Genomic DNA, 26,194 nt, shown 5'->3' with positions numbered 1-26,194 from the left:
TGCGGGCTCAGGGATGCCGACGGGCCCGGCGCATGCGTGCTCGGGGCGGCGCGGTGGGGCGGGCTCAGGGTGGCCGGGAGAGCCGGCGCATGCGCGCTTCCGGCGCGAGCGCCACCAGTGACCATGGCGGCGGCGGCGGCGGGGCAGGGCAGGTGGGCCGCGCGGCGGCTGCGGCTCCTCCTCTCCACGCTGAAGCCCGGGAGCCACGTTCCCCTGGCCGAGCCCGTGGCTGCGTTCAGGTAATGGCGCCGCTCCCCACCGGGAGCCCCCGCGTCGTTGTCCGCGCGCTCGGGGCGGCGTGAGGGGAGCCGCTGGCCAGGGGCCGGGCTGGGGACGCGCGTGGTGATGGCCTCGCCGGCCCCTTGCCCTTTAACCCGCGACTCGGGCGCGGCCGAGGGAGCGCGGGCGGCGGGGCGCTGCGCTCGGCCGAGGTGCGGAGCCTGGAGCGGCGAGGGTCCGGCGGTGGGAGACCCTCGCTCCGGGCCCGCGTTCCGCGCAGCCCTTCACGCCTGCGGGCAGTGCTCGCGCGCGCTCCTGTCAGGCCAGCCTGGCAGTGCCTGCGCCCCATCAGCTCTCGGAGTCGCGGGCCCCAAGGCCCTGGGTGTCCTTCGCCCCGCTTGCCCGCCTCGAGCTTTAATGTGCAGAAGAATCACCTCGGGAAGCGGGGAGATGGCTCCCCGAGGTGCTGAGGGCGCAGGTGGTGGAGACGCCCAAGAATCTGCCTTTCCCTCTTGTGACACGCCCTCCCGCACAGGCTTTGAGATACGGCAGCAGCAAGAAAACTGGATCCGTCTCTGACCCCCAGTCTTAGAAGTGGGTGCCGTCGGTCTCGAGGGAGAGAACGCAGGACATGTGGTTGGAGCGGCGTGAAGCTTGCTTTACTTTACTTCCTGCGTACCTGCCTGCACAGCCGCACGCGCGCGCACAGACAGACACTCCCCCCGCCAGCTGGTGCTGGGTCAGTTCCACTCATGACTAGGAAGGTACCCGGCCTTCAGAACTGCACCTGTTGGGAAGCTTCTCATTTGGAAGGAGAAAGGAAAGATCTGACCCGCTTTAACGATTTTCAGAACTGTTTTGATACAGATGGAAAAATATGTCAATGTCTGCAGCTCTGTAAGTCAACGTTGAAAAATGCCCATTTATCCAGTGTCCCGTTTGCAGAAAAGGATTGAAATGGGGTTCCTGTGGTGGCGCCAATATCGGTTACAATAGGTTATTAAATGGTTGCAAGAGGCCCCATCCACTTAGCAGTGCAAATCATTCCTCCTAAAATATCTCTGAAAAACACGTTTCTCTGGATTTTCAACTGCCGTTTTATAAATGCAGTTGCAAGTTGATCTGACCTGTAATGGGGAAAACAAGCAGTGGTATTGGTTAATCCGGAAACAAGAAGGCAGTCCCGTGTGAAGCAGGTAAAAGCACTCCTGTAAGACCTTTGCTTCGGAACAGCCGGCGCCTAACCTACAATTGAGTTGCGTTCCAAAACCTTCTCTGTAAGTCTGCTGTTTGGAACTCTGACTCTTTGTATTTCATAATCTGCAAAGTGGTTTATCCCAGGGCCTGGTCAGGAAAGCCTTTTCCACCTGAAATTGTGTGTTACGTGCATTTACAATATTAATAACTTTACAGAGCCTAACAGCCTGCCTGAAGAGAGATGTTTTCCGGTTCAACCTGGGGCTGCTCTGTCTGAGCATCAGAGAGCCGCCGTCCACTGGCGCCTGCCCTCACCTTCTGTCCAGCAGTCAGGGTGAATGTGGCCCCGGTGCCGAGCCCCGCTGGGGACTCTCTTCAGCCGTGAGGTTACAGAAAAAGCATCAACAGGAGCTAGTTCTTTACCCTCGCTAAGCCTCGTGCATTGCGGAATTGTTCTGAGGGTTTGAGACAATGAGGGTAAAAGGCCTGGCACGTAATAGGAATTAAGTAATTAGTAGCTACAATTAGTAATGATACAAATATGAATATCTAAATAATAACAGTGTATAAAAGATGTAAAAATAAGTCCTCAAAATTCATGTTAATCCAAGCCCTGGGCGTTGCTAATGCTTTATTGTAGCTAATGGTTACTTCGGAAAAAATGTACAAAAGAAATAGCTGAACATACAAGGTACAGAGAATATGTAGGACTCATTCAGTGGCCCCCATTTTTATTTCTAAGCAAAGTGGACATTCCAGGTGTCGACATTCAGGTGCTCATTTTGGCTTTGCAAGTTACCAGCAGAGTGACTGGGGCCAGTTACCTAAGCTCTAATCCTCAGCGGTAAAATTAGGTTGAGTCTAATGTGCATCACATAGCAAAACGAATGAGATAAGTAAGCTCTTATCGGAGGACATTATCTAGTTTAATAATTAAACTGTATGTTAGTTCTAGTTTAATTCTTTGCCCCAAATGGTTACATTCTCGCCTGCCCTACAGGAATCCTCCCTCTTTGACGGGGGCAGCTCAGCCCCCTCATCAGGAAGTACCTGCTGTTGTATCGCTCCTGACCCCCTTCCCTTCCACGAACTTGCTTGTCCGGCCTCCCAGAAGGAGGGATTCGAGGACAAAAGTGAGGCGGGATCTGGGCTCTTCTGGCTGAGCAGGCCTTCCTGCAGGCTGTTTTTAAAAAAGGAGACAGGATTTTTCTCTCCTCTAAGAAATTAACTCAGTACAATCTTTCTCAACCTCGGTTGTCTATTGGAGTCTCTTGGAGAATTAAAAAAATACAGCTGCCTGGGTCCCAGCCCAGAGATTTTGATTTAATGCAGCTTGGGCATCTGGAGATTTGAAGGTTTGCCAGATGATTCAAATCTAAGTTTGAGTCCCCCTGGTATAGTGGGGGCAGGAAACGCTCTCATACGAAGGGGCCGAGCGTGTAGCTGTGTAGGTGTTGCTGAAGGTGTGGTGAACGTGTTGTGTGCTGCGTGCACCCCTGTGTCTCCTGTCCTCATACTTGGCAAAGTGCGTAGAACTGCTGGTTGCAGATTGAACTGTCTTCCCTGCCGACTCCCAGGCAACATGGAGCACCCGGCCCAAAGTAGGGGGTCAGGATATACGTGAACGAGTGACTAATACGGCAGAGTTCCGGTGTTTTAGAAAGCACGTGCCAGGGCTCTACCCCAGAATTACTGAGTGGGTCTCCCAGGATTGTCTCAGGCAGGTGCATTTTTAACTCCACAGGTGATTCTAATGAACACACCTGCTTAAGAACACCTGGGTTAGAGAGGTGATTAATGGGAGGGAGAAATTGACAGCCCAAGAGAAAGGGGTTCATTTTTGTTCTTTAAGTTTTCTGAAGTTTTCTATCTATCCTTTTTCCTACCTGAGAGTTTGGAAAATTTGGTGTCTTGAATGGGGTTCAAAGTGATGAGCACATGTCAGGGCCATTCCAAGGCCTGGCCTCTGCAGCCTGCTTTTGTCTCAGCGTTCTTTTAACAGTGTTATCGGAGGCCTGACTGTCATCTGAGAGCCCTTTGGTATAAGCTGGAGGGAAAATGCAACACTCCTTTCAAGTATATTTATGTGGAAGATCATTCAATAACTATTATTTTTAAAAATAAAACTTTTCTTATGTTTGAAATTGATTTGCTTTTGTACGTGAACAGTTCTCTGTCCTGTTTCCCCAACCTGGAGATGGATGCAAGGTTTTGGGAGCCTCCATTAACCCCAGGGGTAGGCTGGTGGGATAATGGCAGGTCCCTCAGGTGTGACGACAGACAGGGTGTTGGTGACAAAACGCCAGGCACATTTCCTGCCCCGATAGCCTGGCTGCAAACCCCTTCACCATTTGGCCCCAACCTTTGCTCCCTCTCTGCCCCCATGCTCTTGCCAGGCTGAGCTTGCCTGGTCCCCACATGTGCCCCCAACCCCTGGGCCTTTGGTCATGCCATTTCTTCTTCTACAAGCACCCTCCCCACCACATTCTTTCTTCAGGGTTGTACCCATCTTGGAGGTTCATCTCAAATGCTGCTTTTTCAGTCTGCTCCAGGTACCTCCACCCAAGCCTGCTAGAATCTCTCCGTCTCTCTGAAGCCACCTTCAAAGTCCTGCGCCTTAGTAACCCTTCCCTGCCATTGATCTCCCGTCACGCCCAATTCTAGACTGCCAGGTTTTATCTTTATATTCTTAGGCAGCCAGAAGAATGTGGGATGGGGATAATGAGAAGAAAAGAAATTTGGAATGGGGAATCAGAACACGGATACGGCAGAGCACAGAGGGAAGTCCGAGGCTTTGGGCTGGAGAGACTTCGGGCTGGCCACGAAAGGGAAGCCCGTGTGAGCCAGGCCCTGGGCAGCTCCCGGCCCTGGAGGGGTGCAGGCCTGAGAGCCAGCAGCCCCTGGTTGTGAAACCCAGTGGCTCGGACCTCGAGAGAGATGGGGGGGCCTCGTTATACATGACCTCTTCACTGTGCAAAATGCCTCTCCAAGCATGTCCTTCACACTGCTGGGAAGGGGGCCCCTCGAGAACCTTGAGGGCACGAGGAGTGATAGAGGGGCGCAGTCTCCCTTAGCTGAGCTGAGCGAGCGCTGGGCGTCTGTGTCTGTCTGGGGAGCTGCCTCGTTTCCCGTGCTGAACGCAGGCGTCTGACGGCCTCTCCCCTCCCTGAGGGTGTGCAGACGACTCTGTCTCTCGCCGCTGGACGTGTCAGTAAACCGTGGTTTCCTGAAGCGACTCTTATCAGTGGAGCATTATTCGCCTTTACCTTGATTCTGGAGCTGTCCCAGGAGCAGGGCGTTAATAACAAGTAACAGCAGGGTCTGTGGGACACGACCATGGCTCGGTGGCGCTATTATTGCTCCTCCCGTACGTAATGTTTCTGTAGATAATGAGCTCGTATCAGTAGTTATTGTCAGGCCTTACCACCACTCAGGTCGGTCATGTTTTTCCAGAAGTTGTGTGTTAGGACTCGATGTGCCTGTGTTCGGCACATTTGTTCCAGCATCTGTCCTGGCACGCCTTCACGTCCCTTCTGCGTGTCCCCCAGCCATCTGGGGAGTTGGTGGGAGGCTCCCAGGGCCTGATGGAGGGCCCCGTATGTGCTGTGTCGATGTGCATCCTCGCGTTGTCATCCTGGAGCTTCCGCGAGGGCAGTTGAGGCTCCCCAGGGCAGAGCCCCTGGGGTGGCACGCGGTTAGATGCTGCAGCGTGGGAGGTCTTGGGCCAGGGAGGGCTGGGGGGGGGCGCTTTGATATGGACCTGCCTATTTAACAGTCAAGGCAGAAACATTTCAACATCTTAAAACCAGTCTGGCCACATTGGTGCAGACGGGCATTCCTGACCAGGGCCCTCATGTGGCTGGCTGGAGAATGGAGAGGCCAGATGCCTACAGGACAGCCTCGGGCTCAGGGCCTTCCCTCTGGACCCTGAGACCAGCCTCATCCTTGGGAACGCCACCAACGCAGCCGAAGGTCCGGGTGCCTCCTCTGGACCTGTTGAGGCCCAGACGGGCGGCTCCAGGGTCTGTGCCGGTGCCCACCTGGCATTCCACTGCAGGGGCTCCCGTGTCAGCCTGCACCTTGGCACCCCAGCGTGGGCCTGTAGGGTGGCCTGTGTGGCCGTTGACTTCAGCAGGCCTCTCGGTGCCTCTGTGGGATAAGCCCTGAGCTGGTGCTGTAGGATGTTCAAACATGAAGACGCAGCCCAGATCTGCAGCGTGGCGGGGAGGAAACAAACTGGTCCCTTTTTAGGTCTGGAAAACTGAAGCACGTATCAAAGTAATCCGAAGGACCTGGGGAGGGTACTGCAGCTGATTCGTGTATAAAAGCGTGGCTTTGTCCTCACATTTGTGCTGCTCAGTAGTTTTCTTCTGGGGCTGGGGCTTTTCTTTTCCAGCTCGTCTGTGACCTCCGTCAAAGTGGCTGTGAACGGCGTCCACCTGCACTGTCTGCGGACTGGAGGCGGAGAGCACGCGGTCCTGCTGCTTCCGGGAATGTTGGGTCTGGAGGTTTTTACCGAGTGCTCTGCATGCTGTGTCCCCTGTGCTGCCTTCACAATCCTAGATGCCCAAGCTTGATGATTAACTTTAGTGCTTTGCTGAGATGCTTTAAGTAGTATTTGCTACAGTCAATTTTAGGTGATGTAGAAAGATACCTTTCTACTTTATGCAGTTTTTATTCCTTTAAATACCCAGTTTTCTCCCATGCAAGTCCAACACTGTGTACTTGCTTACAGCTTAGGGGGATGACGGGTCAAGGAAAGCAGTGTGGGAAGAAGGGATGGGTGAAGGAAGGAGGTGAGTGGGTGACCAGCGGCCCAGTTTGCCCGGAATTGAGGGGTTCCAGGATGTGAGACTTCTGCTGCTAAAAGTTGGACTGATTGCCCTGTTGTGCTTGACTATATGTTCAGCTAAGATCAGAGCTAAGAACAAAACTGGGCTTAAAGCCTTTTTGAAGGTCAGAATTGGTTTGGCGCGAACGGAGCGTGGTAAAGCCAGGTGGATTGCGATCTCCTCTTACAGATGAGTAGTTTAGATGTAGAAAGTTCGGAGGGGGGAATTTCCAGTGATCCCAGAGCATCTCAAATTTGGTTTTAAGGGTTTCAGTGTTGTTTTATTTTTAATTTAGTTAAGTAATCCCAGTATATATTTCCTTATGATTTGCTTCTTTCTCTTAAAAGTAAAATGCTAAAATTTTTCGGTCACATGATGGTTCCACTCGATGTAGCTTCAGCTGATAGTGGCACTCTTGTAGCCATTTGAGGCGTCTCTGTCCAGATAGTATTTAGTCTCTTTTTCCCTCGAGCTGTTGTAATGGAGGACCATATTTACTCCAATGGCTGATGTAGAGCTAAAGCAATGAAGTTTGCCATTGTTTCAGTATTGCTGTCATTATCCAGGTATAAAAAGCTTTTGGCAATTTAATTTTTGCTTGTGTAAAACATTAACCTGATTCAAAAATCGAACAGCAAGTTTCTCCCCTAAACTACTGTCCCCCAGCACCCAGTTCCCCTACCCACGGGCAACCAGTGTTGATGCGTTTCCTTTTCAGGTATCATATATTGGTAACTATTCCTTAAAGTAATTTCATTAAGGTTTTAGTATTCAAATGGCCTTTGCACTGGTCTTCAAATGTATACCTGTGTGCCAGGTATTATTGTTTCTGAAATTGGTCTTGAGTTACACTGTTGCCTTTTCCCACCTTCTCACCTCCTGCCCCTCTTTCAGCGCAGTTCCCTGGAAGACCCTCCAGTTCAGGGATCATGAGAGAAGCCTCAGATGTCAGAGCAGTAGACCTGTGCTGGAAATCCAGTTATGTTTTCAACTTGGGTTTTCTGGATGATTTACCTGATGTTGAGGAAGGTGTATCTTGTCAGGAAGAGTGACATCATCATCCTTGATGACATTAAATGATCCTACAGCATCTTGAAAGACATTTTCTAATAATTGCCAGTTTATTAAGCAAGACGTTTAGTATCCATTTGTGACCTGAGCTGTGAGTCCCCAGAAATCAAGCAGAGCTTAGAAATGAGATGCTGACTTGCCCCTGGACTGGGCTCCTTGGGAGTCTGGCCTTCCACCCTGCGTGGACCACACAAGACCACCCTGCCTGTGCACACGGTGGCCGTGACCGTGTGGGCAGGCTGGGCGCTGCCGGTCAAGTCCGCCGCCGGCCAGAGAACGTGGTTCTACTTGCCAACATAACGCTGGTTCATAGGGTTGTCATGAAACAAACTAGTTTGATTTCTTCCCTCCACACCCTTCCCTCCCCCCTCATTTCAGTGTTTTAGTTTAATTTTCTGGTTTCTAGTTGTAACCAGAAAATGAAACCTTCAGGGCTATTCACATTAGCTTAGTAAAAGACATCTGGGATTTTAGAATTCTGCTTTGAATAACTAGGATCAAATCTCATTAATGTGTCTACACATATTATTAAGATCTCTCTCATTTGTAACAGTCATTTTTTAAAAAAAGAAAGAAAAAATAACCTAGAAGCATGTTGTATCAGTAAGTTTATCTCTATGCAGTTTCATGAATTTTTTTTTTTTTTTTTAATAAAAAGCACGATTAAGCTGAAGAGAGATCAAACGTGCTGAAATAATACAGGACCAAATGAAAAATCAGGGCCTCTGTCCTTCTCAGAGTAGCCACTAGGGGGAGGTGGGGGGTAGGTCTGAACTCCAGCAGGAAAGGAAGCTGCTTTGCTGGTTACAGCTGAGGTCTAACTTTGAGTAGAAACTAGTTACTTTAAGATTGTAGTTGGAAAAAAAAAAAAAAAAAAGATTGTAGTTGTTTCTGCTTTTGATGTAGGGTGTTTGAAACAATGAAAACATTTACTGGAGTGTAACCAAGTGACTGCTTTCAGGAAGTGGAGAGACTGATTTTGGACCTCAGATTGAGAACCTGAATAAGAAGCTCTTCACGGTGGTCGCCTGGGATCCCCGAGGGTACGGACATTCCAGACCCCCAGATCGAGACTTCCCAGTAGAATTTTTTGAAAGGGATGCAAAAGATGCTGTTGATTTGATGAAGGTGGGTCTCTTAGGCGAGAGCCCAGAGGAGGAGGGTGGCTGGCCCTGTCTTCATTTGTTTTGCTTTTGTTTGTTGTTTCTTCAAGGGTAATACCACGTGACTCCTATAGAGAATTCAGAGTTCAGATGGGTATAAAGAGGAAAACAGATATATCAAACAATCTAACGATTTAGAGGTACTGCTACCGAGACTTTGAGGCTCTGCCTTTCTGGGCAGTCTTATTACATGTGTAAGCACACAGTTCTGTATTGATGGCATCCTACTACACCTAATGATTTTCCAGCTTACTGTTCATTGAACAGTTGATCAAGGAGATACTTCCATGCCAATAAATACAAATTTACTTCAGTTTTATAATAGGCACTTAGTATTCTGTTGTATGGATACACTGTGTCTTAAGTCCCCTCTCTTCTGATGGTAGCTAAATAATTTCTAAGTTGCCTTGTGTGTGTGTGTGTGTGTGTGTGCGCGTGTGCGTGTGCGCGCATGCACGCAATTATACACGGAAGTGCAGTGAACATTGTGCTGTGCATGGACGTTGTGGCGCTCATGTTTTGCTATTGCAGACAGTGCTGGTGTGGACTTCCTGGACCTGTCCTGGTACATGTGTGTGAGAGCTCCATGCACATTTAGGAGATGACTTGCTGGGTGATGGGAGATGCAGATGTTCATTCTACAAGATAGTGCCAAAGTATTATCCATAGTAGTCACACCAATTCAGAGTCCCATCAGCAGATGTCTTGGACTGATATTTGTTACTTCTTTAAATTTCCCCAGTCATTCAGTTTTTACTTCTCGGCAGCATCTCCCAGATGCTCATCTTCCCTGTCAAACACATTCTCGGAGCCTGGCTGATTCACCCGAAGACCAGTGTAACCACCATCATTCTTTCCCAGCCTTCCTGTAGCCAGTTCTTCCCATAGTTGCAGTCAGTGGCTTTACCAGATGCAGCGACTCTCCCGTTTCCCTCTCTGATCTGCATACCTGTCCTCAAAGTCTTCGCTCAGACCTGCATGGACACACACACGTTGTCACGTCCAAGTACAGCTGATCTCCACTGTTTCCGGTTCCTTGAGCCTTTATCCAACCGGAAGATGTAGTCCCCTCATCATTCAAAACAATACTATGTACTTAGGTTTTTATGACAATCATATTTGCACCACAACTAATTGAGAGAAACATTTATGTCATCAAATGGTGGACTCTAGGATTTTTCTTTAATGGCCAACTGACACTCCACACACCACAGCTGTGTTGATTCTGATCCTGGACGATCATCAAGTTCTCTCAGCAGCGAGGAGCCATAACCTGTGCTGTGCATTTCGTGGTATTTGTCACAGATGCTGAAGTTTAAGAAGGTCTCTTTGCTGGGGTGGAGTGATGGTGGGATAACAGCCCTCATTGCAGCTGCAAGATACCCGTCCTACATCAACAAGATGGTGATTTGGGGGGCCAACGCATACGTGACCGACCAGGACGAGGAGATTTATCAGGGTAAGTCCCTCCACCTGGAGAGCAGCCTCCCCTCCCCCGACCTTTCTCAGGCCTTGTTTTGATGTGAGTTGACAAGTCATGTCTCATCCGTTTCCTCGGCTGTAATGTGGGAAGGTGGTGAGTTCTCAGGAGAGTAATGCAATTTAACTAGTCTGTATTTTAAAGTTTCCTATTTCCAGAAGTGACACTTTTTATGAGTCAGGAAAAGGCTAATAAGTAAAGTTCGTATCTACATTTCCTACTGTGGTAGTGACCCTCAAGGAAGGAGGGGGTTGACATGAAGTGTTATTTACAGGCTCATTTCAAGTACCGTGAGTGTGGAAGGGAACATTGTATTCAAACGTGAACCCTCATACTTTGATAAAGAATTGTTGTGCTAGTCACACTTTTTAAGGTTGTCCTTCAAGCTTATCTCTGAGGATTTTTAGAGACGGGGGGAACAGGGGCTGGCAGAGTGCAGCCTGTGGGCAGACCTGGCCCCCTGCCTGTTGGTGTAAGGCTGAGGCTCTGATAGAGGAGACCAGCGCTGTGGTTGCTGGGGACCGAGAGGGGTGGTCCCCTCCAGCCTGGGGTTGCTACCCAGGGCCTGTACTGGGGGCCACCTCACCCACCGGGCACCCAGTCATGGCATTCCAGTTGGCAACTCAGGAGTTGCTTAGCCCCCAGCAAGCTGCCCGAATTGAGACCACTGGGCTCGCAGGATGAGAGGAGGGCGCACTGAGATCTGGGGGTCCCTGGGGCGAAAAGTGCAACTGACTTAGGCTTCCCCCACTTTCCTGGCTGCAGCCTTGGCCCCTCTGCTTCTCTCCAGGAGGTGACAGCAGGCGTGCGGGTGATGACACCCTGCCGCCCCGTGGCTTCCCTCTTGCGTCACCGCCGCTCCTGAGCCTCCGTTTCCCCAGTTTGTCAGCATGTTTGTTAACAGAACTAAAAAACAGAACCCTCCTCGGGAAGGTCTCCTCGCTGAGACAGACGTCCCATCGTTTACTTCTGCTCCTCCTTAAATATGTTATAAGATACACTTTAAAATATGTATTTTAATATATATCTTATGTAATAGTGTAATAGGATATATACTATAAAACATAATGTATATTTATAAAACAAATATTTTATATATTTAATTTTACATAAATAATGCATATGTGTATAGCCTCTCTATAAATTAAATATGATATCGAACACATAATAGATAATATTTTTATTTTGATTATTTCATAGCTGAACTTTTAGTTCAACCGTGTAATATTTGACCCATATAAGGCAACACCTGCGGCGTGAACGGACCCGCCGAGGAGCACGAGGTCAGTCGCTGCTGGCCGCGCGCTGCTTCCGGCCTGAGTCGTCCATCGTGTGCCGTCTTGAAGGCACTGTCGTCACGCACATTCATGTCCCTAAGCGACACATAACTTAGTTTTATTTGTTTTGGGGCTAAGCAGGGTTCCGCCGTGCTATGTGGCGTTTTCTGTGACTCCTGTTTTACACGCGGCTCTCTTAGAACGCCCTTTCTGAGGCTCGTTCGTGACGGCGCTGTGTGGCGCTCTGCTGGGCACGCCCGTTGCACTTCTCCCCCCTCTCTTTCCCCTGCTGTTGCTGTGAGCGCCCTCGGGTGCGTCCTCAGCGTGTGAGCAGGCCTCCCTGGGGAGGGCGCCCGTGCTGGGCTGGCTGTGCTGTGCTTGCAGATGGGCCACTTCCAGGCGGCTCCCACCCCCTCAGCGCAGATCCTCAGCAGGAACTCGGAACTATCAGAGTTCTTAATTCGGGCCAGATGGGTGTAAGACGGTGTTTCATCGGGGGTCTTAATTTGCATTTTCCTGTTACTAATGAAACTGCGAATCTTTTCATGTGTTTATGCACCACTGGGGTTTCTTCTTTTGCATTTTACCTATTCGTGTCTTTTTACTGGTTTTTAAATTTTTATTGTGTAATATATGATAGATGTAAATAGCACAGCATGTTTCACGGGTGCGTGTTATGAAGTGTAACAGCAGAGCCAGCACGCAGGAGACCCCACCCAACGCAAGCAGAGAGCACTTCTGATACGGGCACGGTGTTACTGATTTGCAGTGTTGCTTTGTTTTTTGGTTTTTAGTAACCTGATTACCAACTCCTTGCTGGTTAGCCATTGTGTAAGTAGTTGTGTTACCAGTGTGTGACTTGTCTTTTTGCTTTCTTTCTGAACAGAACTATTTAATTTTAATGTGAGGAAATGGTACAATGTTTTATTTTCTCATTGCCTTGGTGAGTTTTTAGTTGAGGTATAAATGACCTGTAACATTGAGCTGCTCTTATATTTGCCGACGTGTCTGGCTCTTTGCTCACCTTTCCTCCTTCTTTCTCACATGTCCCTTCTAAGGCCCTCTCTCTTTTCCCTGAAGTTGTTCTTCAGAAATTCTTTAAGGGCAGGTCTGGTAATAGTCAACTCAGCTTTTACTTGAAAATGTTTATTTCACACTCACTCTTGAAACATGGTTTGGCTAAGTACAGAAATAGAGATGGAAACTCTGGTTTCTGCCTTCCTTACCTGCTGTTGTGGGTCTGACTTTCCTCCCTTTGGAGTGATATGTCTTATCTCTGGCTCTTTTTCAGATTTTCTCTTTTTCTTTGGTACACTGCTGTTTTACTACCCCGTGTTGGATTTCTTTTTGTTTATCCTATTTGGGCTGCATTTAACTTTTGTCTGGATTCTTTTATCAGTTCTGAGAAACATTGTCACCTGCTGATTCCCTCTGACAGTGAATTCCCTTCCTCTCCCCCTCTCTCCTCCTCCCCCTCCTCTTCCTCCCCCCTCCTCCCCCTCCCCCCTCCATCCCTCCTCCCCCTCCTCCTTTGGGGACTGATTGAACTTTGTAGACCAGGCATTTCCATCTCCCCGTTTCTATTCATCTCTGTGTCTCTGTGTGTAGGGCTCTGCATAATTTCTTAAGCTTTCTCTTCCAATTTTCTAGTTGTTTCATTAGCTTTACAAAGATTCTGATTGCCTTGTGATCTTTGATGAGGAGTGGATATTTGCTTACTCTTAATCTGGAAACAAACAAAAAGACAGTGAGCATAAGTTGAGAACACTTTCCTTCAGAGAGGATGTCCGTTTGCTGCTCTTGGCAACTATGGATGGTACCAGGTTGGGGTCATTTCCATCTCAGGTTCAGCCGTGTCCACCCTCCCCCAACCAACAGTCACCTTCCCCCGAAGCAACCCTGCCTTTGAGTGGTCTTAACCACTCTTCGCTCTGTTTTCAGGGTTCTCTTACACACAGACACACACACACAACACACACACACACACACACACTCTAGTTTCCATCAATTACTGCAAACTCCAGCAGTGCAACAAAAATTATATATTATAAAAGAGCTAGTTGTTCCACTGCAAGAGGGCCTTCCCGAGGGTGTGGTCTGCCACACGGCCAAGGGCAGAGCCGTCTGTGGGGCACTTCTCACGGGCCGTCTTCATGCCGTCGTGCCAGCCCCTCTCTCCTCTTCCTTCTTCCCAGGTCTCCCGCCACCTCTTCATTTTCAGGCTTCTTCTCTGCCTCTCCCCACCAGCCCCGCCCCCGACCCCGTCCGGAGTCTTCTCAGTTTTGTGCGGAGCAGTTCAGCGTCCTCAGCCTCTGGACTCCACCCTGGGCGTCCGTCTGCGGGTTCAGAAGAGTGAGCGAGAGAAAGGCAGGCACTGTCTCTATCAGGGTCAGCCTGCCTCAGACGGCAGTTCACTTTAAAGGTGGCTTTTAGCCATTATTTCCTTTCCTAACAGAGAGTCATCTGTAATATAGTTTGTAGTTAGTAGTTACACCCATGTGCCTTCAGTGGCAGAAATTAGAATGAATGATGTGTGTGCATTTCTCAACGGACATAAATGCAGTTCTGAAAAAACTCCTGTTATAAATAATGTCATTTTCACTCAGATGACCCTAATTAGGGGAATGTCTGCTTTTATCTTATACCTTTAACAGAAAGCATTAATTTTGGATCTAATTTTATTCACTTGGTAAGAATCTACTGGTCTCTCTTTTGTGCCCGAGGGCCACAGTGGGGGACAAAACAAAGCAAAACCCCACACAGCTCACATCTTGGTGGGGACCCAGCACTTGGCACTCACCACGGACACAGAAGCCACTGAAAGTGACAGGTGCTGAGCAGAGTGTCGGAGGGCAGGGTCGGGGCAGGCCTGGCCGACCTGGGCGAAGCCAGCGTGAGCCACGTGGAGACTGGGGGAGCGCTCCCAGCTGGCAGGACAGCCAGTGCCGCGGCTCTGAGTACACTGCGCTTGGAGTATGTACAGGTGAACTCTAGTCTGAGACTAAACCCATTCTTGCCCACGCATCTGTCTTTCAGGTATCCGAGACGTGTCTAAATGGAGTGAGAGAACAAGAAAGCCTCTGGAAGCCCTCTATGGGTTCGACTACTTTGCCAGAACCTGTGAAAAGTGGGTGGATGGCATAAAACAGTTTAAGCATCTTCCAGATGGTAGGTTACACAAGCTATTTAACGGTCCCTTTGCTCATTAGAGAGGCTGCTTGAGTCCCCCAGATGCTCGAGGATTCCTCGGGGATTAATGCGCTCGCCCACTGTCCTTCCACACTGATGTGTGAACAGAGGGTGCTGGTGATCGTGTACAATGCGAGTTCTTGTGTGATAGACCCGCCTTGCACCAGAGACAGACCATGTGTACAAAGGGTCACATTGTTGAGTCTCTCATAGCAGACTGTTCTTTTTCCTTCCAGTCCTTTGTGTGTATGATGGCAAAATCATTCTCCAGAAGCCTCAGATACTCTTCATTTTCTAATTCCAGGGTGGGTAATTAGAAAACAGAAAGCTGCAACAGACACCAGATTTTCTCTTTTTCACATTTAGAGGTGTCACCCCACTACATCCTCTGTTACTAGGACAGAAAAGGAGGGACTCTCTGTCATCACCTTCAGCCCCAGAAGAATTAGTATGAGGAAGAAAGTATTCAGTCCTTTCCCAAGTTCAGAGCTAAGTTGTGTCACTTTAGCCGTGACAGATGTCTTCCTGTCTTTATCTGAAAAATTAACATGATTTCCAATAACAGGAAGAATTGACATTCTGAAGAGAAATTCTGAATTAAAGTCTATTTTTTATAGCTATTTACATTTGTAGTCTCTCACTTTTCTAATTGCTAAAAGAATCGAGACTAGGTAAGATCTAATCTTGAAGCACATTCAGTTACAAAATTGTTGTGATTCAGGTACCAGTTTGGTCTATTCAGTAATCATTTCCAGAATGAGTCATCTGTCAAAACTTTCATAATGAGAAGGACATTTGGAAATGTTACTTTTTTGGTTTAAGTTCAAAACAGCAAGTATATCCCGTTCAAATGCAGTATCCACCCATAGCAACAGGTCCTTGAAATGTATTTCAGGGAGAATGAAAAGACAACTACAGACTGGGAGAAAATATTTGCTAAAGGACTTGTATCCAAATGTACAAAAAACTCTGAAAACTGAACAATAAGAAAACAACCCGAATAAAAGATGGGCCAGACAACAACGAGATCCCACTGTACACATCTTAGAGCGGCCACACAGAGGAATTTTAGGACAGTGAGAATGCTCTGTATAATATCATCATTGCATCCAGGTCATTATGCATTTGTCCAGACCCACCAAATGTGTCCAAGGGTGTGTGCCCGTGAAAACCCCGGGCTCAGGGTGGTGACGGCGCGTCAGTGCAGGTTCATCTGTTGTGAGAAGCGTCTGACGGGGTGTCGACGATGGAGGAGGTTGTGCGTGTGTGTGGCCGGGGGTACGTGGGAGCGCTCTGCCTCCCACTCAGTCCTGCTGTAACCTAAAACTCTAAAAGATGCAGTCTGTTAGAGAGAGAGTGAGGGAGAAAGTGTCATGATGCAGAGAATCTGGAAACGTATGAATCGTCTTACGGCAAGGCTGTTGACAAACTTCTTATCTCGCTTCAGTACCGACTCCTTTGACAGGAGCTCTTTTCTTGTACTCAAGGCTATGGCTGCTCAGTTCAGCTTAGGGATTCGTCGCCAGATTTGGAGTCAGGCCCAGGGGTGGATTCTGGCTTTGCCACGTGGCTGCTGTTTGAGTGGGTTCAGGCAGATCACTTAGCCTCTCTGAGCAGCAGTTCTGGGTCTGTGAACTGGAGATACTGGGAACTACCCAGGAAGCTGCTGTGAGGATTATATATGTGAGGTGAGGTGTTTTTATACATACACACGTGTATATAAAGTATGTGAGGTTTTATATACTATGTGAGGTTATATATATGAGGTTTTATATACTATGTGAGATTGCATACGTGAGGTTTTATATATATATTCTATGTGAGGTTATATATGTGAGGCTTCATATATATATTTTATGTGAGATTATATACTATACATGAGGTCATATACGTGAGGTTTTATATGTATTATTATATGTGAGGTTATATATGTTAGGTTTCATGTTTTATTATATGTGGTTTTATATATATTATATGTGAGGTTATATACGTGAGGCTTTATATGTATTATTATATGTGAGGTTGTGTATATATTATTATATATGAGGTTATATATATGTGAGGTTTTATATATATTATTATATGTGAGGTTATATCATGTGAGGTCGGCTTTGATACAGTACCAACTACAGGGTGAGTGCTTAATAAAAGTTACCACTACTATTGTAAACATACTTGATTTACAAGCAGTTGTATCTACTGTATGAGTTAAAGCCTGCATCTCCTGTGTCTCACGGGTGCTGAGTCACTGGGCCGGCTCCTGACACGCGGGGTGGGCTCGGGAACACTGGTGTTAATCGCCGCGGGGCTGCTCAGTGGCGGGTGCGGCCACCCCAGGGCCAGCAGGCAGTGACCCCCACCCACGAGGAGGGAGGAGCCGCTGCCTGGACAGCACCCGGGGACCCCGGCTTTCTCAGGGCAGCTGGGGAGGACGGGGTAGCTCTGGGGTGCCTGCTGGGAGCAGGACACCTCCTCTTAGCGGTACAGCCATCCCAGGGATGTATGATGGTCCCTGATTAACCGAGAGAGGCCAAAAAACTCATGGAGTTAGGGCACCCCCAAGATTTCCCCCGCAGGAAATGGCAGGACAGGAAGTGGAGCCTGACTTGTGCCATGTGAGCCTTAGAAATGCTGTCACTCAGCAGGGTGAGGGCCTCTGTCAGGGGTGTCGGGCGGGAGGGGTGGACAGCAGCTTCTGCACAGCTGCAGTTGTAGCTTCACCGTGAGGGACACAGGCTTGAGGGCCAGAGGGCCCCACTGAAGACACTATTTCAAGGGAGGAGCTTTTCAGATACCAAGTGTCTACCATCGTTTGGCAAACGGAACTGCCCCACGTAATATAAAGACTTGTAGGGTTTTTGTTTGTTTTAACTACTGTTTTCCATGAATTATGAATTTAAATCAGGCAAGAGTGCTTGTTCACTAGTAGAGCTTAAAAGAAAAAAGCCAGGAGAGAAACAGAAAGGAAACCCAAAGAATGTTAGAGCTGGAAGGCACTCAGACCCCGACTCATCCAGGCCGGTCTCGTAGAGACGGATGCTAAGGGCGGGGGGCGGGGTGGGGGGGCCCCGCTTGCCCGCGCTCTGCTCCTCCCCACCCCGAGGAGGGTCACGGGAAAGCAGTCTCCGTGTCTTTCAGGTAACATCTGTCGGCACCTGCTGCCCCTGGTTCAGTGCCCCACCCTAATCGTGCACGGTGAGAAGGATCCTCTGGTCCCGAGCTTCCATGCCGACTTCATACACAAACACGTGAAGGGGTCACGGTGAGTCCGGCGTGAGCCAGCACTCTGCCCTGGGGGCTTGGGAGGTAAACGGGAGAAGCTGTAGGAAGAGAAGAAGCATGAGGGTTGGGTTTTTCAGGTGCATTCCACCCCATTTTGCCCGTGTGAACCAACAGTCCTGCTGTATTTAGGGAACGGGACCAAGGAGCCCTGGAATCTGAGGGCAGGAGCTCTGAGGGCTGCAGCACATCAACCTAAACAGTCACCTATCATTTGGGAACTTTCGTTATAAAAGCACTACTTACCCAGTAAAGAAAGTTTGTAAAATCAAAAGAAGAAAGCAAATGGCCTGTTGCTTACCATCCATTTAAATACCTCCATTAGTAGCATTTTTGTGTACTACTCCTTTCTAGTATTTTTTTTAACATAGATAAAATCATATTCTATATTCAACTCTGATTCCTGCTTTTTTCCCACTTAAAATTATGTTGTAAACTTTTTGTGTTATTTAAGCCTTAAATATGTACACATCAGAGGAGAACCTGTTATTCAGAATCACAAAACAGCAGCGTCTGCCAAGCCAGCTGTGTTGGTGGCCCATTCGATTAAATGGCAGAGACAACGTTCCTTGTCTGTGCAGCCCTGTTTCTGCCAGCCAACCTGGGGACGCCAGAGAACCTAATAAGACATGTCAGCAGGAATTCTGTTTTTCAATCCCATTTGTTTTTATATGGAGCAGAAATTTAGAATTTAAATGCTTTGGCTGACACGGGAGCCAGCTTCTGCTGGTGCTTATATCAAGAGGAAAATCCCGTGTTGAGCAAGCTGAGCATTTCCTTGATACGCAGTGATGCACATCCTGAAGGAAAGAATGAGGTGCGGCCAGGAGGTGGTGGCCTGGGTTTGTTTTCCTTAAGCAAACCTACTGGAAGATAAACACCCAAGTGAGCCTTGGTCCCTTCAGAGACTGTATGTTAATTCCAGAGATGCTGTCATTACTCAGGACATCTTTGGAATTGTATAGAATTCTTTGGAAACTGGCTTTGTTAGTGACCTAAGAACATTCTCCCTCCCCCCCCCCCAACCCCGACCCCCTCCACGAGCCGATTCCGGTGCCCACTGCAGGCCAGCACTGCCTGGCAGGTCCGTAGTGGTCCCTGAGCTGAGAGCTCCTACAGTCCAGCAGGGAAAGTAGGCTCAGAAACAGTTCCTCTACCTCCTAATCATGCTATTTATTCCATGATAGATTTTAACAAGTGTCTCAGAGAATTTTTAAATGTGGGAGACATGCTTCTTATTCTGCAGTAAAATAGCATTACTATAAACCTGTCTAATTCCTGTGTCCAAATAGCATTTTATATTTTAAAAGGCATTTCACATATGATATCTAATTACATATACTTCACAACAACCTTATGGAAAAAGACTTTGTCCCAATTTACAGATGAGAAAATCAAGGCTGAGACGTGTTAAGTAATCTTCCAAGGCTGCATGGCTAGTAAACGACAAATCCTAGGGTTTTTTCCTCCTAATATGGTGCTTTCCCCCACAGCACAGCTGTCTCTCATAAACATACTCTTATTTTAATATGATGGTAAGATGCCTGTATTATATACTTTCTGACCTGGTTAATTGTCTTCTAGCTTCAGAAATGACAGGTTTTTGCACACCGATGCTCATGATAAATGCAGTGTGTTCCCTTAGAGAGCCAGGTTCAGTGAAAGTCTGCAAGAAAGTTTAATTTAGGAATTCTGTTCCAGACCCATCTCCTAGCAACAGAATACATCAATATGGGAGAAAAATACTCCGTTGCCATTCAGATGTTAATGGTTTCAGTACACTCTCTTATGGAAGGTCATTTTCTTAGAGCAGGATTCTTTGGAAAAAATGAGTTCAGAGTAAAGTGTTACACTTGCTCCCTTCCTCTGCCAGAAGAGCCCTTTATGTTGGGCATGAACCTAAAACACGGTGGTTAATTCTGGACCCACAAAAAGAGGGTTGATTCCTTGAGCACCAAGGTCCCCCTCTGACTGTGTGCACAGGCCTTCTGACCCCAGGGGAGTAACTCCAACTCCGAGTGCAGGGTGCTTCCGATGAACTTGGGGTTTCATTTCCTTGCCAGGTACATTTATAATTAAAGAATTAAAGGCACAAGTCTGTCGCCTCAAAGATTGTACTACAAATAGATAATCAGGTATGAAACAAATGCCTTTCTCTCCTAGAAGGGGGCCGAATGAAGGGTGGGCGTTCAGCAGGCCCACTTCCTGCCTGTGACAATTTGTCTCTCTCTGTTCTCTTTGCTGGAGAAGAATCACAGCATCTCCTGGAGACAAAGAGGCCTCAGAGATCACTCAAGTTCAGTGATTTTAGGTTTTGTTTTTAGGCAGTTGAGCCCTTCCTCCTAACAAACTCTTCTGCAGAAATCCCAGATAGAAAGCATAAGATAGTGGTCGCTGTGATTACAGCGGTGATGGGGAGCAGGCCCTGCCCGCTCCGGGCACCGCCCGCTCGCCCAGCCCTCCCTCCTGGTTCGCACGGCACTGACACTGTCGCCTGCCTGGCTAACCAGCCTCTGCTTGAGCGCCTCCTGTTGCCGGGCACGCCTGGTCCTCGGGGCCGCCCGGCTTGCTGTCACAGTTTGCGCCGAGCAGAGCCTGCACCCTTCGGACCCTTTGGGGCTGGAGTGGACGGGCCCCTGGAAGCAGAGGGGCCGCGCTGGCTCAGGAGAGGGTGGGCCTTCCCGGAGGATGTGACCAACGCGCTGTAGTGGAGACACGGAGTGCTCGCCGTGCGTGGTTGTCAGCTCCGGCTGCTGTGACAGAGACCGCACACTGGGCGGCTGAAACTACGGACGTTTAGTCCCTCGCAGTCTGGAGGCTGGACGTCCAAGATCAAGGTGTCAGGGGGTTGGTCTGTCCTGAGGCCTCTCTCCTTGGTGTGCAGATGCCACCTTCTCCCTGTGTCCTCACACGGTCGTCCCTCTGTGTGGGTGTCTGTGCCCTGATCTCTTCTCATAAGGACACCAGTCAGATTAGATTAGGGCCCACCTGTGTGACCTCATTTTAACATGATACCTCTTTAAAGACCTGATATCCAAGCAAGGTCACACTCTGAAGTACTGGGGTTAGGACTTCAGCATGTGAATTGGGGGACATGGCTCAGCCCATAACAGTATGTTTCTGAGGAGGTGCTCAGATCTCAGGAATTGGGGGCCCAGCAGAGATCAGGATCTGGGTTTCAGACCCAGCTACACGTGACCAGCGCCTTGCCTCGAGTCCTTCTGTACCCCTTGCCCCTTCCTTGCCTGGCCAAGGCCACCCAGCCTTCCGGTCACAACTTGGATGTCTCTTCCTGCTCTTCCGATTACTCACCTTTCTGAGGCCACACGGTCCCTTCTTGATACCTTGTTAGCAGTGAGCATGCCAGCATGTGTACGTGTAATATATCTAGAGAGAGAGAGGATGGATTTCCTCCAGGAGTAAGGCATTGGCTCGTGCCGCTACAGAGGCTGAGAAGTCCAAGATCTGCAGTCAGCAGCTGGAGGCCCGGGAGAGCTCATGGTGCGGTTCAGTCTGACTCTGAAGACCTGAGAACCAGAAAGAGCTGACGTTTCCGTTCGAGTCTGAAGGCAGGAAAAAGCCAGTGTCCCAGTTTGAAGACAGATGGGAGGAGTTCCTCTTGCTCAGGGGAGGGTCAGCCTTTTGTGCTATTCGGGCCTTCAGCTGATTGGATGAGGCCCACCCCCGTGGGGAGGGCAGTCTGCTGTGCTCAGTCTGCTGATTCAGATGTGAATCTCATCCCGAAACACCCTCACAGATACACCCAGAATCATGTCTGACCAAATGTCTGGGCACCTGTGGCTCAGCCAAGTTGACGCATAAGCCCGACCCTGGCGGAGGGCAGCTGGCGGGAGCTTCCTCAGAGGCCTTGGCCTGGTGGTGGTAGCGCTAAGGGTGCCTGGGCTGCCCAGGTCGTGGGTCAGGTGCTGGCCTCTGTCTGATCACGGGAGGGAGGGGGGGGCCTCACTCTGCAGCTTCCTGGCCTTGTCCGGTCTGGCCAGCGGTGGGAAGATGGCCCCAGACCTCCAAGGTGGGCGGGGGGGGGGGGGTGGTGGCATGCCCCTGCGGGCGTGAAGTAAAAAGGGCTTGTGCTGGCAGCAGGTTCATTCCGGTTCCGTGGAGAGGGGGCCCGGCGGACACCGGAGGAAGGGGGCGCACCCCCCTCAGCTGCCCGGATGACCCTTCCCACCCCCCCCTCAGCTGCTGTTTCTCGTTCCTCCTCTCTGACTGCAGGCAGCTTGAGACCCCCTCTAGGGCCAGGTTCCAGGATTAACTCCAAACAGGACCAGCCTCATCCTTACAGAGCCGGGTCCTGGTGTCTCACAGTGGGGGGAAGGGGGGGGTTCATCCTTTCTAGACAAATCTCACCCGTGACATTTTCTAAAATTTTTTTTTAACATCTTTATTGGAGTATAATTGCTTTACAATGGTGTGTTAGTTTCTGCTGTATAACAAAGTGAATCAGCTATACGTATACATACATCCCCATATCTCCTCCCTCTTGTGTCTCCCTCCCACCCTCCCTATCCCACCCCTCTAGGTGGTCACAAAGCACCGAGCTGATCTCCCTGTACTGTATGCAGCTGCTTCCCACTAGCTATCTATTTTACATTTGGTAGTGTATATATGTCTGTGCCACTCTCTCACTTCGTCCCAGCTTCCCTTTCCCCCAGCTGTGCCCTCAAGTTCGTTCTCTATGTTTGCATCTTTATTCCTGTCCTGCCCCTAGGTTCATCAGAGCCATTTTTATTTTAGATTCCATATATGTGCATTAGCATCCGGTATTTGTTTTTCTCTTTCTGACTTACTTCACTCTGTATGACAGACTCTCGGTCCATCCACCTCACTACAAATATCTCAATTTCGTTTCTTTTTATGGCTGAGTAATATTCCATTGTATATATGTGCCTCATCTTCTTTATCCATTCATCTGTCGATGGACACTTAGGTTGCTTCCCTGTCCTGACTATTGTAAATAGTGCTGCAATGAACATTGTGGTACATGACTCTTTTTGAATTATGGTTTTCTTAGGGTGTATGCCCAGTAGTGGGATTGCTGGGTCATATGGTAGGTTCTATTTTTAGTTTTTTAAGGAACCTCCATACTGTTCTCCATAGTGGCTGTATCAATTTACATTCCCACCAACAGTGCAAGAGAGTTTCCTTTTCTCCACACCCTCTCAAGCATTTATTGTTTGTAGATTTTTTGATGATGGCCATTCTGACCGGTGTGAGGTGATACCTCATTGTAGTTTTGATTTGCATTTCTCTAATGATTAGTGATGTTGAGCATCCTTTCATGTGTTTGTTGGCAATCCATATATCGTCTTTGGAGAAATGTCTGTTTAGGTCTTCTGCCCATTTTTGGATTGGGTTGTTTGTTTTTTTGATGTTGAGCTGCATGAGCTGCTTGTATATTTTGGAGATTAATCCTTTGTCAGTTGCTTCATTTGCAAATATTTTCTCCCATTCTGAGGGTTGTCTTTTCATCTTGTTTATGGTTTCCTTTGCTGTGCAAAAGCTTTTAAGTTTCATTAGGTCCCATTTATTTATTTTTGTTTTTATTTTCATTTCTCTAGGAGGTGGGTCAAAAAGGATCTTGCTGTGATTTATGTTATAGAGTGTCCTACCTATGTTTTCCTCTAAGAATTTTATAGTGTCTGGCCTTACATTTAGGTCTAAAATCTCTTTAAGGTAAGAACTTTCCAATTGCAGTCGATTGTGGTCACCAGCAAACGTAAATATATTGTCTCCAAGTTGGAGCATTTTGTTGATACGCTGTACATAACTGGAACCTTCATAACGACTTTCGTACATTGTGAAGCACAATACAGATAGGATAATGGGCGAATAGCAAACGTGTGTTAAGTGTCTACTGTGCGCCCGGAGATAATTTCATCTTCCGAATAACCCTGTGGGGTGGACACTGTTACTGTCGCCACTTTCCAGGTGAGCAGCGGCGGTTTAGGGAGATGCTGTCGCTTGCTGGTAAAGAGCCTACGTTGGTGAGACTGGCTTGTCCTGCCCCCATCATAGCCAGCGCCTTTAGCCTGTTTCTCCTTCGCCCACTCGCACGTAGGGAGCGTCGTCCAAGGACTGTCCAGGAGAGGGGGAGGGGGACTAGAGGGACTGTAATTCCTCAGAAGGTCCAGAATCACATTTCTTTTTCTAAAGGTACCAAATGCAGTGAGGAACCTGCCCCAGCAAATAGGAGCTAGCATCTGCCCCCGAGGGGTCCATCCTCTCCAGCTGAGCTGTGTGTCTGGCGCTGGGGAATTGCCTGCTCGTTTTCCTGGAAAGTGTGATCGTTTGAACACCACTCTCCACGAGTGTGTGATTTGATCCTTTGTTAAGTGGGTGAGAGTCTGGGTCAGCAGCGGTGGCCACGCTGCCCTGGCAGCCCCGTATTTACACCTGTCCGGGGCAGTGCTGTCCCGAGAGGGGCACATGTCAGGGGTATGACCCCTGTGTCAGACCTCAGGGAAGGCTGTGTTGAGGACCCCGAAATGACCCCAACAGCTATCAAGGATCAGAGCTGTTTTATTCATACCCTCATTCGTCCATCTGTCTGTCCGTCCCTCTGTCTGCCCATCCTTAGTCCAGTGCAGTTCTGAATGTAGATGCCTCAGAACAGGGCTCCCATATTTTTAACGAGGGGCCCAGTTTTTATTTCCTGAGACAGATTACTACTGGGAGAACATAGCACTGAGGCTAAAAAGATGGGATTCGCAGCTGGTGTCTCTCCTTCCTTCTTGGGTGTCTGAACAAATAATAGGAGTGGGTCGGCTCCCCACACAGGAGGACTTGCAGGTTTGGCAGGGTGGGTCTCTGCTTCAGAGTCCAGCTTGGAAGGTGCAAGGTATCCCAGACATGCCCTTCTGTGACTGCCAGCATCCTCGGCAGTTGGTTCTTTTCTGTCTCCTGAGAACAGAGGCCGTGACTGTCCCTGTGAGCCCCGTCCCTCTGGAGGGCAGCTGGTCCTTTCTCTGGGGTGGTGCAGCTCATACTTCTTTCCTGAATAGCATTAACATTGACTTGGAAATGCCCTGGTTATTGTTAATGGCATTATTAACCTTCCCCGGGGCCTCAGAAAGATGCCAGCAACAGATCCTCCTTTCAAGCCCGTGATCTTGATAGTCTGGGTTCCCTCACCACCACCCCCACCCCCGTGTGGTTGGGTGCGGGAGGCCCAGCATCGCCCAGGACAGCTCTGTTCCAAGCTCCCTCCCGCCACGCGTCCTCCCTAATGTTCACTGAGGTCCCTAGAGCTCTCCACTCCCCACCCCGTGGGAAGCAGAGAGAAGCAGGAGATGTGGTAACTGGCATTTTGCCCCAGTGTAGTCCTTTTAACGTATGTTACTGGGGACAGAACAAGTCAGACTTGTGCTTATATCCTAGAACCTTTGTTTAAAACTTACTGTCTGCACTTTTATAGCCAATAAATAAAATGTGTAACTCAGAAGTCTGCCTTTATTAAAGAAACTGCAGACCAGCCACATTTGACCAAAGCCCTGTGGAAAGGAAGAAGCCTCCCGAGGATGGTGAGGTGTCGTGACGGCTGCAGAACCGAGGGCGGGTGGCTGATGCAGGTTCCTGCTACCCTCACAAGCCTCAGGAACATTTACTTGCCCTTTGTCTGGTGGCTTGTATGCAGACCTGCTCAGTCCTCCAAAATGATGGGGTGATTTGGAACCTTGAACAACAGGCCTGCGGGGGCTGTGAATTCTGATTTGGGTTTTCCCACTACACAGATATTCCAAGAAGCTCCAATCCAGTGGATTCTGGACACTTCATCTTTTTATCATCTTTCCAACCCTCTCTCTCAAGACCAATGATGTTATTAAAAAGATTTTTTTTCTTAGGTAACCACCAATCACATCTCCCACTCTCAGTCAGGTTTGCAGTCAAACTATTTCTTACCTGATTCAGTTCCAAGCACAGCGTGTGTGCTGTCACTGTTAAGTCTCTATTCTGGGACCATCCATAAGATGTACCTTACACTTTCTTCCTAATAGAGGTGATGGAAAAAAAAATAAAACACGGCAGTTTCTCACTTGAGGTTTTCATGAAACGATAGGGAGGGTAACGGGTTTTTAAGTGATCTGCCGTTAATCATAATCTTTTTTTTCTTAGGTTGCATCTGATGCCAGAAGGCAAGCACAACCTGCATTTACGTTTTGCAGATGAATTCAACAAGTTAGTGGAAGACTTCCTACAGTGACAGTGTCCCCGAGGACATGTGACCTGTGAATCCTGAGCCTGGGGCTTGAGCCTGGTGCTGCCTTTGAAACCCGCCTGCGGGTCACCCCCCAGTTCACCTGCCTTCTGAGGCTCCCCGTGCCTCCTCACAAACTGCTCCTAATCCAACAGCAATAATGACATATTATAAGCATCCTCTAGCTTTCATAGCTACAAAAATTAAACCTGATTTTTCAATGTTGTGAATTTCTACCATTGTCTTAAAAAATAAATTGCTATCATGACTTA

The 26,194-nt window shown here is 48.7% G+C and overlaps 1 protein-coding gene across 3 annotated transcripts; it reads left to right on the top strand.

The window, feature by feature from the left end:
• Nucleotides 1-92: 92 nt before the first annotated feature.
• On the top strand, nt 93-26,194 carry BPHL (biphenyl hydrolase like). Of its 3 annotated transcripts, XM_057554982.1 has the most exons (8): nt 105-239; nt 755-1,116; nt 5,813-5,916; nt 8,281-8,447; nt 9,788-9,941; nt 14,276-14,407; nt 17,567-17,690; nt 25,841-26,194. In XM_057554982.1, exons 2-8 carry the CDS (start codon nt 1,097-1,099, stop codon nt 25,926-25,928), a joined length of 789 nt encoding a protein of 262 aa, XP_057410965.1. In that variant the 5' UTR covers nt 105-239; nt 755-1,096; the 3' UTR covers nt 25,929-26,194. The 3 variants fall into 3 exon arrangements, with proteins under 3 accessions (XP_057410964.1, XP_057410965.1, XP_057410966.1); XM_057554981.1 differs by lacking the exon at nt 755-1,116 and having other exon boundaries at nt 93-239; XM_057554983.1 differs by lacking the exons at nt 105-239; nt 755-1,116; nt 5,813-5,916 and adding an exon at nt 6,141-7,226.

This window comes from Balaenoptera acutorostrata, chromosome 10, assembly GCF_949987535.1.
Source record: "Balaenoptera acutorostrata chromosome 10, mBalAcu1.1, whole genome shotgun sequence".
Lineage (NCBI taxonomy): Eukaryota > Metazoa > Chordata > Mammalia > Artiodactyla > Balaenopteridae > Balaenoptera > Balaenoptera acutorostrata.
This window is presented reverse-complemented; position numbering and strand designations above follow the sequence as displayed.